This window comes from Lynx canadensis, chromosome C1, assembly GCF_007474595.2.
Source record: "Lynx canadensis isolate LIC74 chromosome C1, mLynCan4.pri.v2, whole genome shotgun sequence".
NCBI lineage: Eukaryota > Metazoa > Chordata > Mammalia > Carnivora > Felidae > Lynx > Lynx canadensis.
In genome coordinates, this window is record NC_044310.1 from 61,692,636 (window position 1) to 61,710,163 (window position 17,528).

Below are 17,528 nucleotides of genomic sequence, written 5' to 3' on the forward strand. Positions count from 1 at the left end.
TAGCCTCATGGAGTTTAAGATCTAGCAGAAAAAAAAAGGAAATCAAATAATCATATAATCACCCATAAAATTGCCACTTAATAAGAGCTATGAAGATCACCAAAGGTGCCATGCCTAAAAGAGGGTAATTTGGTCTCCCTTCTACTGTTTTCCCTTCAAACTATTCTCTGACAAAGCAGCCTGAGTGAGTCTTTTAAAATGTATATCAGATCCTGTCACTCCTCTGCTCTCCCCAAAAAGCCTCCCATATCAGTCAGAGCAAAAGTGCTCATTTCCTACCTAACTGTAATACTCTTTTCTTATTCATTCTTCATCCACCTTAAGTTCCTTGAACATACCAGGAATGCTCTTGCCTTAGCACCTTTGCACTGCTCTTCTTTCTGTCTACATGGCTCTTAGTAATGGACTATTTTACCTTCTTATCTTCTTAAGATCCTGGTTCAAATGTAACTTTATCAATAATATCTTCCCAGACCATCCTATTTTATAATTTCTTTCTTTTGTTTATTTTTGAGAGAGGGACGCCTGGGTGGCTCTGTTGGTTAAATGCCTGACTTTGGCTCGGGTCATGATCTCACAGTTGGTGAGTTTGAACCCCGTGCTAGGCTCTGTGCTGACAGCTCAGAGCCTGGAGCCTGTTTCAGATTCTGTGTCTCCCTCTCTCTCTCTCTCTGCTCCTCCCTGCTCACACTCTGTGTGCGTCTCCCTCTCTGTCTCAAAGATAAGTAAATATTAAAATTTTTTTAAAAAGTTTATTTTTGAGAGAGATAGACAGTGAGTGAGGGAGGGGCAGAGAGAGAGGGAACACAGAATCCAAAGCAGGCTCCAGGCTCTGAGCTGTCAGCACAGAGCCCCACACTGGACTTGAACCCATGGACTATGAGATCATCCTATTTTAAACTGAAACCTCAAATCTCTGGTATCCTAATCTCTTCCCTCCTTTATTTTTCTCTGGCACTGATCACTATATAGTAGCCTATTGTTTATTTACTTTGCTTTACTGTCTGTTTCCTATACTAAAATATCAGCTCAAAAAAGACAGATTTTGTTGTTCTTTTCTCTCTATTATCAGTTCCTAGCACAGGGCCTGCCTGGCATATAGTAGACATACAATATTTGTTGAATGAATATGTCAATTGTCATGGAAGTTAGGAGAGAATCTCTGAGGAACTGATAATTAGGTTTATAACTCAAGGACCTAAAGTAGATGTTAACCAAGTAAAGAGAGGAAGAAATAGTACCAGTGATAGTAATGAGAATTACCTTTAGTGCTATGTACTAAGTGGTTTATGTATATTAACTCTGAATCCTTAAAGTAACTCTTCAAAATACATAAAATCACTATCTCTAGTTCACAACTGAGAAATTGAGACAGGGAGAGCTTTCCAGCAGTGGAAATTATATGTGTAAAAGCTTTCTGACTGTAGGAAATACAGCAAGGAGACAGTAAAAGAGTGTGTGTTTGGAACTAAGAGAGAGCTAGGGGATGTGATGGAAAAGGAATAACCTGGAGAAAAAGGTTAGGGGTCAGGTAACCAAGGGACTTATTTGTAGTGTGACAACATACCTGATGCCTCAGGAAAGTCCTGGGTCTATTCCTGTCTGGGTCTATTCCCGTTGGCCTGGTGTAATTAAATGAACTTCCCTTTACTCTCAAAATTTCCGTAGGTTGGATGATAAACTGAGTTAAGGAGTTCTGTCTCCTAAGAGTAATGAGAAGTCATTAAGAAGTGGTAATGTTATCAGATTTCCATTCTGAGAAAATAACTTTGGTTGAGATGTTAAAAATAAACTAAATTAGAAGAATCTATGCAGGGGGTTGTATTAGGAGGCAATAATCTATAATGAGTGACTGAATGCAGGTGGTATTCGTAAAGATGGAGACAAGAACAGATTTGCAAAATATTTAGAGAATAAAATCAAATTATTTTAGTGATGGATTACATATGAGGGGATTTTAGGAGAAGATGGTACCAACAAAGACTTCTAGGTTTCTGGTGTCAGCAACTAAATGACAGATTTCCAGTTCATTATGATGGGGAACAATGAACAATGGAAGACCATTGTACGTAGCTTTATGTAGAATGGGAGGTAAAAATGTTGAAGATAAATAAGTGTGAAATTTTAAAAAGTTCATGTCATGATAAATTATCAAATAATGTCTCCAGTCAGTGCATAGTATTCTACTATTTGAATTTGCCACAATATTTATTTATCTATCCACTCATTGATGGGCACTTAAGTTTTTTTCTAGTTTTTAGTGATTATAAGGAAAGCTGCAATGACATGTATGGACATATACTTTTATTTATCTTGCACAAATATCTAAGAGTAGAATGGCTGGATCATTTGGTTAATTAATATAACTCTTCAAGGTATTAAAAAAAAAAAACTGTTTCCAAAGTGTTTGACAAACTGTTACACTATTTTACATTCCTATCAGCAGTGTATGAGAGTTCTAATTTCTCCATATCCTCACCAACACTTAGAATATTCACTCTTTTAAAATTTTAACCATTCTAATACATATGCAGTGATGCCTTATTATGATTTTAATTTACATTTCCCTAATGGCCAATGAGTTAAGAATGTTTTCATGTGCTTATTTGACATTTATTTTGATATAGTTTTCTCATCTTTCTTACATTCAGGATTCATCGAGTTTCTTGCATCTATGAATTTGTGGTTTTCAACTTTGGAAGATTTTCTGCCGTTATTTCTTTAATACTTTTTTCTGTCTCCCCTCTAATTACATACATATTAGGCTGTTTGGTGTTGTCCATAACCTCGGTGATACTCTTTTCATTTTTCTTAAATTCTCTTTTCTCTCCATATTTCATTTTGTAGAGTTTCTACTGCTATATCTTCAAGTTTAGTAATCTTTTCCTCTGTAATATCTAATATGCTACTAATCCCCTCTAGTGCATTTTTATCCCCCGTAATATAACTTTCATCTCTAGAAATATAATTTTGGTAGTTTTTGTATCTTTCATGACTGTACTTCCTTATCATATGGAATAGTTTTAATAACTATTTTATTGTTCTTGTTTGAACACTCTTAACGTGTATCAATTTGGGGGCAGTTTTGATTGATTATTGTTTCTTTTTATTATAAGTCACATTTTCATGCCTCTTTGAATTCCTGTTAATTTCTGATTGGATTCTGGATATTACAAATTTTATGTTGTTAGGTAGTGGTGGTAGACATTTTTTAATTCCTATATATAGTCTTAAGACAACCTCTCCAGTTCTAGTGGGATACAGTTATCTTACTTGGAAATAATTTGGTCCATTTAGGTCTAGCTTTTACAATTGCTTGGTGGGACTAGAGTAGTGCTCAGTGTAAGGCTAATAGCCAACTTTTGAGGGAAGTCTCTTAGAGTATTTTACCCAGTGTCCTATGAATCATGAGGTTTTTCCAGTCTGGGTGGTAGGAGTAGGCATTATCCCTGGACTTGTGTGATCACTGAAAATTATTGCCACTAATCTCCTTTGTTGGTTTTTTTCCCAGTCAGTAGTATTTCCTGACATGCACACACTGATCAATGGTCAGCTTAATCTTCTGGGTGGAAGGGTGCTCCCTCCAGATCTTTGTAGTTCTCTTGTTACTCTCTTGTCTCAGGTACTCTGTCTTATGAACTCTATAGCCACCTTGGCTTCTCCACACTAGTCTCTGTTACTCCATATTGGATGAAAAGGAAGTCTCAAAGTCGCTTTTTTAAAATGCAGATTTGTAGTGTCAGTAATTTTGGGAAGATTATCTGTAATGAATTCTTTTTATGATCCTCAATGTGATTCTAAAGCTATCAGGCTATTTAATCACATGTCTTGACAATTAGTTCAATGAGCCCAGAGGTGTAAAAGGATTTCATGAGGCCAGTAAGCTTTGATCTAGATTTTAAGAAATAATAGAATTTGGTCAATATGTGTTCTGTGCTAGGTACTACTGGATGATCAAGAAACGTTTGAGAGATGAACAAATTAAGTGATTGATCTTTTCTGTTTTGCGAACTCCTACTTCAAGTCCCATATTTACATTTCTCCTCTATAGCTTTCTCTATCTTCCTCAGACTGAGTTTATAACTTGTGCCCTTTGTCTCATGTTATGATACCCCATACATTATCTCCATGAAATCCATAGTTACCTTATACCATCATTACTTTTGTTTCTTCCACTGACTTATATATTGCTTTTGAGCAGTTAATTTACCTTTGACCCCTAGAATGCAGTAGAGTGCTTAGAATACCTAGGTGCTTAAAACTATTTGTTGCTTTGAACTGTTTCTTCTCTTATAATACTCACAAATGGACAGTAATGAAGTCAGTTCTGACCTGGGTGTTTTTAGTAATGAACTGAGAGGCACAATAATATATTAGTTAATTATTGCTATGTAAAATCTTACCCCAAAACTTTGTGGTCTAAAACAACAAATATTTATTATTGTGCAGTTACTGGAGTTCAGGAATTTCAGTTTTAGCTGGGTCCCCTGGCTTAGGGTCTTTCACAGGGTGTCAGGTGGGGCTGTGATTAGTTCAAAAACCAAAAAAGGAGAGAATCCACTTTCATGGTCATTCACATAGATGTTGACAGGCTTAGATCCCCTCTGGCTGTTATCCTGAGACATCAGTGCCTTGCCATGTGATCCTATGCATAGTAAAGCTCACAGTAAGACGTCTGGCTCCCATGAGAGAGAGTGATGGAGAGATCTAGAGTAAGCAAGTAAAATGAAGTCACAGTCTTTTTGTAATGTAATCTTGGAATTGGTATTCCTTTGCCCTGTTCTTTTCATGATAAATGAGAAATTATGTCAAGCCCACACACAAGAGAACTACTTATCCTCATATATAGTCAATACCACTTATATTTTCTTAATGACAATAGCAAATGTATACAGACATGGATTCATAGAGAGATTATGTGTCTGTTTGGAAAATACACTCTGTTAACCCAGGAAATTTGGCATAATGCTATACTCATGTTCTGTGGCCCAGTTTTCTCCTAGGAGCAGAGGGTCTAGCAAGTCAATGTGGTGGCAGTTTTATTCTCTAAAAACTAGCAGCTTTCTTTTGTGGAACGATAATTTCCAGTATGCATTCTCTGGATACCTAGGGTTTTAGTAGTGCCTCAGATGTCATACAAGGAAAGAAGGAGAGTGCTAGGCCCATGCCCCTAACCCCCAGGTGCCACTCCACCCAATTCTGTCATAGTACCTATGCTCAATTCTGAATTCATAAATAAAAGTTTGGAAACATATTGTTTGAAATGTCTGAAAAACTGGGATCCTAGAGCATTGGTTTCTGGCTATAGCAATATAGTATAGTGTGGTGGTTAGGCCTTTGGGCTCTGGAACCAGCCTGCCTGAGCTGCTTTGTATTCAGATTCTGCCATTAGCTAGCCATGTTATGGGATTTAGAAAAGTCTGGGCTTGAGTCTAATCCACAGTTATTTCTTGGCCCTTTCTGTTTCTGAAGCCAAAACTACTTGGGCAGATTTGACACTGCGTTTCTTTTTATTTTCCTTGTAGGCTTCTATTATTAGCCACTCTGTATTTATCTTAGTTTAACATGACCAATGGAATGGTTAATGTATTTACCATCGTTATGCCTACGTTTTCTGTCCTGATAATAGGTCTTTGACTAGATGATGTGTGTTCTTCATTTTAATAAAGTCCTTCTCTAGAAAGAAAATTATCTATAATTGATTTCTATACCTGTCAATGTTTAGTGCTTCATAATCCATTAAAACATTTTTACAACTGTGGATTTATCAATTTCATTGTGTTGCTTTTTCTAAGTTATTACAGACCAACATTTTCAATTATATTGTAAAATGAAGAGCCATTAGGTTGCAATTAATTACCTACATCTGCTGTTCTAATATGAATTAAGGTAGTATATTGCAGTTCATCTGATAGTGAGTTTTCTGAATTAATCAAAAAGCTCACAAAGGGGAACACTAAATATTTCATATATTGTGATCATAACAGGACTAATCCTTGAGCCTGAGACTTTACTGTTGATGATGCTGGAAATTAATCATTGATATCATTTTTAGGAGGATTGTTATTACTTAGTCTTGTATAAGAGCCAAAATCTTTATGTGTCCCTTCTTATGTTCTATTAGTTGACTCCAACTCACCTTCAAAGTATAATTTAGAAGTTGATTTTTCAAGTGGAGGTAAATCATTTATATTCAAAATACTTTGGCAGAAGAGTGAAAAATGGAGGAACAGGTGACTTGGGCTGGAGAATAAAAGTCATGAGAAACCTGGTTGTCAGATGGTACCTGCACTCCATAGTTAGGATGTCCAGGGTATGAACATGCAGGGAGGAACATTAGTGAGAGGAAACCTAAATGTTACTACAATTTTCAAGTCTCCACAATTGGACTATAATGAAAAATGTTGGGCCTTTGGCAAGCTACATAAGTAAATCTCACAAGAAAAAAAATTGTGGCTTTTGAAATGCATAAAACATGATATATTCATAACAGAGTAAATGTTGAAAGCCTGTTTTCTCAGCCAAGGATTTTAAAATAAGACCCTTACATAAGGAAATGCTGCAAAAAAAAAAAAAAAAAAAAAAAGAAGATGAAGAAGAAGAAGTGTATTTATAAAGAAGAAAATAGCATAGCAAGAGGATGATTAGCTGGAAGGCTTAGAAAATTTTGTCCCTCTTTTCTTAAAACTATCTCTTCCATGGACTTCCTTAATAAGCATTCCTTTGTTCTCTTTTTCTTTCTTAGATGACTTCTCCCTTTGCTGGCTCCCTTTATTATCACTTTTTAGCAGTAAATATCCCATAAATATCTCCTTTTACCTTACGGAAGTGATGTTATCTCCTGGTTTCAATTATTACTTTCATAAAATGATACCACTTGTATCTCCAGCCTTGACCTCACTGCTTCTCATTACTGTTTTTCATATATCAGCTTTTCTACTTATGCTCTCATCATTTCCTGAGAAGTGATACATTTATAGGATTGATGAATTCTTTTTTTTATATGTATATAAGTTAATATATGCTTCAGCTCTATTTCTACAACTTAAGAATATGGAGCTTCCCTTTAATTTCTTTGATAATATTATCTGTGGAATCATTTTCTAAGTAATTTTCAGACCAAATTTAATTTTAACCTTAGATAATAAGAGAAAGATCACATAAGAGAACCTCATTTCTGTGACAGCCTGAAGAAACTATTTTCCAATAAGTTTTTGTACTCAAATATTTAATTAGAGGTATGTCAGGTAAAAAAAAAAAGTCATTACAAAAATATTCAGCAAATATTATAAGAGAAAAACTCTGTGACTACATGATAGAGAGTTCTCACCTAACATTTGTAGTAGATGTCAAGAAATGAGTGTACATATTTAAAAATAGAAAATTTTACAGAAAATAGAGCATAAAGCCGAAAGAAATGCTTATTAAATCTAAAGAAAATGCTACTATCTGAAATGTTTTCTAAGTAATATAAGCCTTCAATACAAATGGATAAGCAATTATTGGTATCTTTAATTAACATAATTTTTGGTAGTTGTTTGAAAATTTGAGAATTATGTTCACATCTTGATTGAAGGATTGGCCCCAATCGAGACACCTTATGGTATTGGATAAGAACACAGTGAACTGTCAAGGGGAATTGGAAGAAATTGGCTATTACAAGTGATTAATCTGAGAGACAGAAACTGTAGGTAATGTTCTCACTTCATAAATTCATGAAGAAGATAAAAGTTTTATCTTCACACTCATCTCCCCTAAGAGGCTTCTTCTTTTAAAGACATCATTTGTTAACAATTTCTCATCATCTCTCACCGTCCCCAGTCTCATCTGCTGAGTCATATGATGCCACCATCCTAATTGTCTCTAAAACCCACTCCCCGTTTCCAAGCCACTACTGCTCCTCAGCTCATTTTATCCTTACCTCTCTCTTTTTACTATAGGACCTTGCTAACTGATTACCCTGCTTCCAATCTTGCTCCTTCTTCAGTCATTGCTATACTATTACTAGACAGGTCATTTTAAGATGCAAATCAGAATATATTTTACTCTTACTTAAAGTCTCTTGGTGAGTTCCTGTAAGGAAAAATTTTAGGAAAAATTCTAACTCCCTGCTGAAGTATATAATACTCTTTAAGATTCCTAACAAACAACTCCTACTTAGAATAAATTTTACTTCATTTGTTTTTTAGTTGACTGCAAACGATTACATAGCGAGAATCAATCTTACTCACATATTGGCTGTTTGACCATGTTTGAATATCCTTGAGGGTAATATCTACCAAGAGCTACATCTTTCTGCAGGATTGTATAAGGTAGCGAGGAATTGCTACCTGACCACAAATAATAACACACATAAGAAGAAAAACAGCAGGGGATAGTATGGTGCTTTGAACTTCCATAGACCTAAATTTAAACTTTGGTGTTTTTCCTTACAAGCTGTATAATTCTGAACTTCATTATTCTTATTTTTAAAGTGAGACTATTAATAAAATTCCATGAGATTGCTATAAGCATTAACTGAAACAGGTATTCTCATTTAGCTCATAGATATTCTCAAAGTACCCATTCAATAAATACTAGTTCCCTTTGTCTTCTAGTGCTTCATTCACATTTGCAAGAATCAAAGTGTAAGTGATAAAGAGATCAGTGCAGGGGGGCTCTATCCTCCCAGACAAAAAGTGATTGGGAAATAGAGTGGAAATACATAACAGGAATAGCAGTTGCCAAAGGAGGTAGGTCTTATGTTAAAGGAAGTCTGGGAAAAACACATATAACTGGAGAGAGGTGGAGTAGTAGTAATAGTAGATGGGATCAACCAGAGAATGTATACTGCAAGATGGCTAATAACTACCACTTATTGAATACTTACTGTTATGTACCAAGTATTGTGCTAAGTGCTTTGTGTATATTAACTTCAACAAGAGATCAAAAAGAAACACAACCAAACAGTTGTCAGTAAGGAAAAAGCAACACTTCAGAAACACTTAAGAGATGAACAGTCACCTCTATAGAGGAATAATAATAAGTTCGCAGAGGGGTATGGAGCAGACTCAATGACTACAATGTCAATCAACCCAAGGGAGAATAGAATCTCAAGGAGCAGACAAATAGTAAAATGAATAATAAAATAAGGAAAAGACTAAAAGGTATCTGTTGGAATGGGCAATTAGGAGGCCTTTGATGTCATTTTACACAGAAATTTTACTAAAGTGGTGAGGTCTAAAGCCAAATTGTAGTGGGATGAGGAATGAATAGGAGGTGAGGAAATGTGGACAAAAAGTATGGACTAGTTTTAAAAGAAGATTGTCTGTGAAGTTTAGGAGTGAGGGCAATGGTTCAAGGGGACATAATTGAAAACTGATTGTTGAATGTTAGAAAAAAAATTTTTTTTAATGTTTATTTATTTTTGAGACAGAGAGACAGAGCATGACCAGGGGAGGGGCAGAGAGAGAGGGAGACACAGAATCTGAAACAGGCTTCAGGCTCTGAGCTGTCAGCACAGAGCGCGACGCGGGGCTCGAACTCACGGACCGTGAGATCATGACCTGAGCTGAAGTCAGACGCTTAACCGACCAAGCCACCCAGGCGCCCCTAGAAATTTTTTAAAAAAGGAAATAACTGGGAAATACCAATCTAAATCAACTTGCATGTTAATGTCTCTGGGATCATTTTGAATTCATGAAGCATAGACTTTAGAAAACATTTTTCTCTATTGTAAATAACCCTACTATAAACATAGGGGTGCATGTACCCCTTTGAATTAGTGTTTTTGTATTTGGGGGGTAAATATCCAGTAGTGCAATTACTGGATCATAAGTATTTCTATTTTTATGTTTTTGCGGAAGCTCCATACTGTTTCCCACAGTGGCTGCACCAGTTTGCATCCCTACCAACAGTGCAAGACATGGATGGAGCTAGAGAGTATAATGCTAAGTGAAATAAATCAGTCAAAGAAAGACAAGTATCATATGATTTCTCTAATAAGAAACCAAACAAATGAGCAAAGGAGAAAAGAGATGGAGTGAGGTAACCCAAGAACCAGACTCTTAACTATAGAGAACAAATGGATGGTTACCAGATGGGAATGGGTGGGGGGGATGCTTTAAATAGGTGATGAGGATTAAAGAGCACACTTGTGTGATGAGCTCTGAGTAATGTATAGAATTGTTGAATCACTATGTTGTGCATCTGAAACTAATATAATACTCTGTTAACTAACTGGAATTAAAGTAAAAACTAAAAAGAAAAAAAAAAAAAACATTTTCCTCTAAAGTTTTGCTGATACAGATTTTCCAATAAATGGAAATGGGTATTATCCTAATATAGTCTCATGATTCTGCTCTCTGTAAGTCTCAATTATAAAGTGTAGATAAAGCCATACTGAAATAAAAATTATGGCTTTAAATAAACTATAAATCCTGAGGAAACATCAGTATAGACATAAATTTGAAGAACACTACAGGGGCCCCTGGGCAGCTCAGTTGGTTAAGTGTCTGACTTTGGCTCAGGTCACAGTCTCACAGTTCATGAGTTCGAGTCCCACGTTGGGCTCTGCCACAGCTCAGCGCCTGGAACCTGCGTCTCCCTCTCTCTGCCCCTCCCCTGCTCACACTCCGTCACTCTCAAAAATAAATAAATGTTAATTTTCTTTTTTTAATTTGAGGAAGACTACAAAAAGTCATGGAAAATGATACCACTTAAGGCAAAGAAAATTTTAATTTAAAAGTAGATATTTACTGGTATAAGACACTATATCTACTTGGTATAAGACACTATATTGAACTTTGACAATTTCAACTGACATTGATTGCCATTTAATTACATTCAGAATTTACCTTATTTTACTTCTTTCCCCTGGGACATTTAGTTCCTCTTGATATGATCTTTTTTTCTCTTCATTGCTATCAATGGCTTTCATAAGATGAAGTATAGAGGGGGTGCTAAATGAGACCAAGTCAAATAAGTTAAAGTCACACTGTAGGAGAAGCATTCAGCAAGCAAGAACAATAAGGGCCTTACTCTTATGGACATTCTTTTAGCATCTCTGGAATTTTAATTTATTTTATTTTTTAATTTGAATTCAAGTTAGTTAACATACAGTGTAGTACTGGTTTCAGTAGTAGAACCCAGTGATTCATCACTGCCATATAACACCCAGTGCTCATCCCAACAAGTGCCATCCTTAATGCCCATCACCCATTTAGCCCACCCCCCACCTACCTCCCCTCCAGCAACCCTCAGTTTGTTCTCTGTATTTAAGAGTCTCTTATGGTTTGCCTCCCTCTATCTTTTTATCTTATTTTTCCTTCCCTTCCCCTATGTTCATCTGTTGTGTTTCTTAAATTCCACACATGAATGAAATAATATGATATTTGTCTTTCTCTGACTGACTTATTTTGCTGAGCATGGTACACTCTAGTTCCATCCATGGTGTTGCAAATGGAAAGATTTCATTCTTTTTGATTGCCAGATAATATTCCATTATACATATATATATATATATACACATATATATATATACACATACACACACACACATACACACACATATATATATAAAATAAAACACAGATTTTTTTATCCATTTGTCAGTTGATAGACTTCTGGCCTCTTTCCATAATTTGGCTATTGTTGATACCACTGCTGTAAACATTGGGGTTCTGTGCCCCTTCAAAACAGCACACCTGTATCCTTTGGTTAAATACCTACTATAGTGCAATTGCTAGGTCATAGGGTAGTTCTGTTTTTAATTTTTTGAGGAACCTCCATACTGTTCTCCAGAGTGGCTGCACCAACAGTGCAAAAGTGTTCCCCTTTCTCTGCACCCTTATCAACATCTGTTGTTTCTTGGGTGGTTAATTTTAGCAACTCTGACAGGCGTGAGGTACCTCATTGTGGTTTTGATTTGTATTTCCCTGATGATGAGTGATATTAAGCATCTTCATGTATCTACTAGCCATCTGGATGTCTTCTTTGGAAAAGTGCCTATTCATGTCTTCTGCCCATTTGTTCACCGGATAATTTTTTTTTGGGGTGTTGAGTTTGATAATTTCTTTATAGATTTTGGATACTAATCCTGTATTGTATATGTCATTTCCAAATATCTTCTCCTATTCTATTGATTGCCTTTCAATTTTGTTGATTGTTTCCTTCACTTTTCAGAAACTGTTTATCTTGATGAGGTCCCAATAGTTCATTTTTCCTCTTGTTTCCCTTGCCTCTAGAGACATACCTAGTAAGAAGTTGATGTGGCCAAGGTCAAAGAGGTTGCTGCCTGTTTTCTCCTGTAGGATTTTGATGGTTTCCTGTCTTACATTTAGACCTTTCATCCATTTTGAATTTATTTTGGTGTATGGTATAAGAAAGTGGTCCAGTTTCATTCTTCTACATGTCTCTAGAATTTTAAATTGTAAGCACTGGCTATTTTAGTTATGATTAAATTGCAGTGAAAAATTATTTTTCCTGAAGTCCAAACTTCTTACACTTCACTGAGGCACGTTTAGAACAGGAAAATAAAAGTTTAAGATTTTGTATAATAGTGGTTTACCCCAGTGATAATTAATGGGAAGGTTAAGTTGTGAGGATAAGTATTAGAATCATTCAGAGAAAGAAATTATCAATATGGTAAAGTATTTGTAGGAACTTCTCATGAAGTACATGAGCTTTATCAGGGGCGCCAGGGTGACTCAGTTGGTTAAGTGTCCAACTTTGGTTTGGGTCTCACGGTTTGTGGGTTCAAGCCCCGCATCAGTCTCTGTGCTGTCAGCTCAGCACCTGGAGTCTGCTAAGGATTCTGTCTCCCTCTCTTTCTGCCCCTCCCCTGATCATGTTCTTTCTCTCTCTGTCTCAAAAATAAATAAAACATTTTTAAAATTAAAAAAAAAAGAATATAAGCTTGATCTTGAGACTGGTTATATGACAGGCAGAGAAAGAGAAGGGAGGCTTTCTAGGAAAAAGAGCAGAATGTACAAATACATGTTTAAATTACAACCTGAAAATCGAAGAGGCTCCACTTTGATCTTTTAGTGAGTCAACTGGTAAATAAAAATATCTGTAAAGTATAATATATATAGTAATTCCTAGTATCAAAATAATCAGGAGCTCTTAAAATAATAAGGATCCACTTTCTATGCTCATAAAACAACTACTTAATGGGAAGTACTTTTTGGTATTTATCCTTCAATCAGGAAAATGTACCTAGTTACCAGACCATATTTGAGTATCATTCCTTTAATCATAATAATAATACTGACATATATGTCAGGTATACAAATATAAATATAATACAGTTCACTTCCTTAAAGTGTTTAAAGATTATTAAGATATTCTTTCTGTGATAACACTTTTTTCTACTTTACGATTTCACTAGTAGTTTTGATATTGCTTTCAAGGAAAAAAATCAAAACTGTATTTTATCAAAAAATCTTAAGCCAATAATTTTGTGCCCTGCAAAAAATGTTTTTAATTCTTTTTAACATTTATTTGAGAGAGAGAGAGACAGAGCATGAGTGCGGGAGGAGCAGAGAAAGAGAGAAACACAGAATCCAAAGCAGGCTCCAGGCTTTGAGCTGACAGCACAGAGCCCAACACGGGGCTCAAACTCACTAACTGTGAGATCATGACCTGAGCCAAAGTCAGACACCTAACCAACAGAGCCACCCAGGTGCCCCTGCCTTGCAAAAATCTTAATGAGATAATGTATACATATAAAACTCTAATCACAGTTCCTGGCGTGGAGAAGGCACTGGGGTTTGCTAAATATTAATTTAAAATAAGTGATCAATAAATATTTATTGAATTGAATTATTTAAAATTTCTATCATATAATTGAGTCCTAATTGTTAATATATAAATTCCCTTGTAAATGATGATATACAATTTCTTGTATATCATTATATATCAAAATTAACATATTTCATAATATATAATTTTTTACCAGAAATACAGAACAATTAAACAATTATTTGGGTGTCTATCATATACTTAGCATAGTGGCAAATAAATAGATTTAGACTGTGACTTTATGGGGCTTCATGTAGTAGAAAGCAAGTGAAATTGCTTTACCAACTTTTTCAAGTTCAAGAGAAGGGAAGCATGGATAAAATGATCTGATACATATATGTTCCAGGCTAAATGCTAATACAAGTGTATTTGTCTTAGCCACATGACAGACATATTTGTACATCACAAAACATTACATTCCCATAATATATGCCATATCCCATATGCCAAGAGATACTCTCCCCATATGACTCCAAAAGTCATAAAAATCAGTAAGTGCATTCTACTCATATAAGTAACATATAAAATTTTTCAGATAATTCCAATGTACATTGCTCTCAATAGTTAAATATTTCCTTAAATTTTAAAACAAACTAAATAAAGCCTACAGTTCAATAATGACTCTGTGTGGTTGCATTAAGACTTACATTTTGACAGTTTCTCAGAAGGCCAGCACTCCATAATTAATGAAGTTTCAGCCAAAAGATTGACCTTCTGAATGACTGGATAAGTGCAAACTTAGAAGGAAAAAAGTTTGCTTTGGACCATTTATTGAAGCCTAAGAGCTGTTATCTTTTAAAATGAAAGTAAGTTCTGGAACCATGCCTAAGAAATTGGCTCTATATGTTAACATTGGAGAGTCCCTATTACAATAAAAATGCATGCTGTCTACTTTATTTTATGCTATATTTAAAATAAGAGAAATTGTAAAAAGCTTCATTTACTTGATCTTTTGTGACCTTCTGTAAAGGTTCCTAAGATTGAACTCTCAGGCATGTGAAGTCTAAGATATGACACGCTTTATATAAATGGCTCTGGTATTCATTTCCAAGCTGAATCTACAGAGCTTCTACTGAGAGAAAGTTTCCTCTCATCTGGGTTTGAGTCAGTTCATTTACTTAAAGGTTAGCCTTAATGAGGTCAAGGTCACAGGAGGAGCCTGATGGAAAATGTTTAAAATCAATGGGAACCTAGATTTGAATTCCGGTTCTGCCCTTTACTAGCTGTAGGAACTTAACTAAGTTCATGAGGCTTAGTTTCTTCACCTTTAAAATGGAAGAGTAGCACCTATATTTCTGTGTTTTGTGTGAAACAGGACACTCCAGTTACCATTTATGCACTTAGTGCAGGGTCTGACACATAATATATCCTCAATAAATATTAAATATTAACTGTGCTTTTGATTTGTTATTAGGAAAACAATTCATTGTATACATTATGTATTCCATGGATCATTAGTTAGCAATACCCAAATATCAGCAAAAGCATTATTCTGGGAATGTATAGAAGTCTATACACCTGTTTATATTTTTGAACCCAGCAGAAATTTCAAATGGCCCAACAAGAATTCCTTTTTTGTATGTCAATCCCTTCTAATGTTATTCTAGTGATTGAATAAATTTTGAGAATAAACACAACACAGCTTTAGCTCATACATGCTCAATAAATTGTGTATTGATGCATGAATAAATGGATGATAGAGTGAATGAACTATTTAAAACTATGGAGCACTCAGACACAAAGCTTAAGCAAGAGCCTAAAGATTCATTTCTGTGCTGACAATTGCTCCATGACTTTGAGACATTTTCTACTTCCTCTCATTTTCAATTTCTTTCTCTTTCAAACATAGGGGCTTAGTACGTAATGTCTGTCCATGGTGCCTCTCCAGTTCTGAAAGGCTATGATTCAAACAGGAAAGGAAACTTGACTAAGGACGCAATTTGTTTATTGGAACAGAAGAGTTGTTAGAACATAAGTCCTTTGAGCTTTTAGATCTTATCTTCCTGTTTTCTCTCCTAAGTCTAACAGACTTTTGAAAATTTTCCCAAATGTATATTATTTTACCACATGACAAATAGATAGTGCATTAGGAAAATCTACAATAAAAATGAGCGCATCTGAAGGAAATGATTGTAAACAATTTTCCAGAGAAGTGAGACATAGAGATAGGTCTTTGAGAGGAGAAGAAATCTTAAGGGCTAGCAGATTTGTTGGCAATCTGTAATTTTCCATGAAGACAGTTGCCCAACAGCTCCTGGTAGTGTTATTTACTTGCTCATTCATTCATTCATTCACTCACTCATTCACTCATTCATTCAATAAATGCTTTGGAATGATTACTATTTGCATGGAAACATGCCAGGGTAGGATTATAAAGATGAATGTGCTGTATTTTGTCCTTAAAGGATTTATTCTTTAGTAGAGATGAAAAGACATGTATATAATTTTTTTATGTTCTATGTGGCATGAAAGAAAGTTACATGAGATTTAAGAAGAAGGAAGACAAATTCAGAAAGTCAGTTGGCAATGAAGGGAGGAAAATCAAAGAAAACTGGGAGTAGAAGGTAATTAGCTTGGGTTTAAATATCTGTAGATTGGGCAGCAGATAATTCCTGGCTGAGGAAATGATGTGATCAAAGACTGAAAGGAGCAGGAAATGGAATGCCATCTTACTACATTATTGAGTTTAAGAAAGAATAATGGGAAATACATTTAAAGGATAATGCCAGATTGAGGAGAACTTTGGAAGCCACAGTAAGGGATTTGGTCTTCATTTTCTGTACAAAAGCAGCCATTGGAGATTTCAGAGAAGGGAGATGGAAGAAAACTCATCCTGGATGGTGATTCCTGAAGAAGAGTTGTACCTGGTGGTTGTAAAATGAATTTTGATAGGCAGATGCCCCAAATAAAGGTCTTACCTGAGCTCTCTTTCTTGTCCAGGTTGCTGATGTCCTGCTACAACATGGCGCAAATGTCAATGTTCAAGATGCAGTTTTTTTCACTCCATTGCACATTGCAGCATACTATGGACATGAACAGGTATGTCTAATGGTAGGATTTCCAAAGGCTGGGGAACCATTCCAGGCTTTTGTGGAACTGCCCTAGCCTCAAAGAAGGAATATTTAAGCTATCCTTTGGATTACTTTTGCCATATTATCATCAGTTCCACCTTTAGGGTCTGATAGATGCATAGAAACATTGCACCTGCCAAGTGATTCATTTTCACTAACTGTTTCAGTACCCACGGGAGGTACTACAGTAAGTGTACACTCCCAGGAATCACCCAGCCTGTATTTTAAAAATTCCTAGCTTTGTGACCATGTGTAGATTATATTATCTCCCTGATCTTCAGTTTCTTCATCTGTAAAATGGCGAAAATATTAATAGTGCCTACCCATAGGGTTGTGGATATGATGAGATATTAATTTCAAGTGTTTGGCAAATTCTCAATAACTGTCACTATGATGATACTAGTGCAATAACTTTTAATAAAACAAATCATAAAGACCTTCCTTTATGAAAAAATGTGTCTTTCAAAAACTGGGCTTCTTTTTTTTCTACTGTCCTGGAATGTGGTAGACTGAAAATATCCCCCAAAATATGTTCATGCTTTAATTTTCAGAACCTGTGAATGTTACCCTAAAAAGGATTTAGCAGATGTGATCAAGTTAAAGATCTCGAGTTGGGGAAATTAGGCTGGCATTATCTGGGTGGACCTGATATGATCACAAGGGTTCTTATAATAA

The 17,528-nt window shown here is 35.4% G+C and overlaps 1 protein-coding gene across 7 annotated transcripts in view; it reads left to right on the top strand.

The window, feature by feature from the left end:
- The window catches only part of LOC115520450 (serine/threonine-protein kinase TNNI3K), a 289,743-nt gene that overhangs the window by 68,103 nt on the left and 204,112 nt on the right, over window positions 1-17,528 (top strand). For all 7 annotated transcript variants that reach the window (XM_032594324.1, XM_032594325.1, XM_030324809.2 and 4 more), the window contains one exon: window positions 16,723-16,821. In XM_032594324.1, coding sequence (XP_032450215.1) covers window positions 16,723-16,821 — 99 coding nt within the window. The remainder of the gene's footprint in view (window positions 1-16,722; window positions 16,822-17,528) is intronic.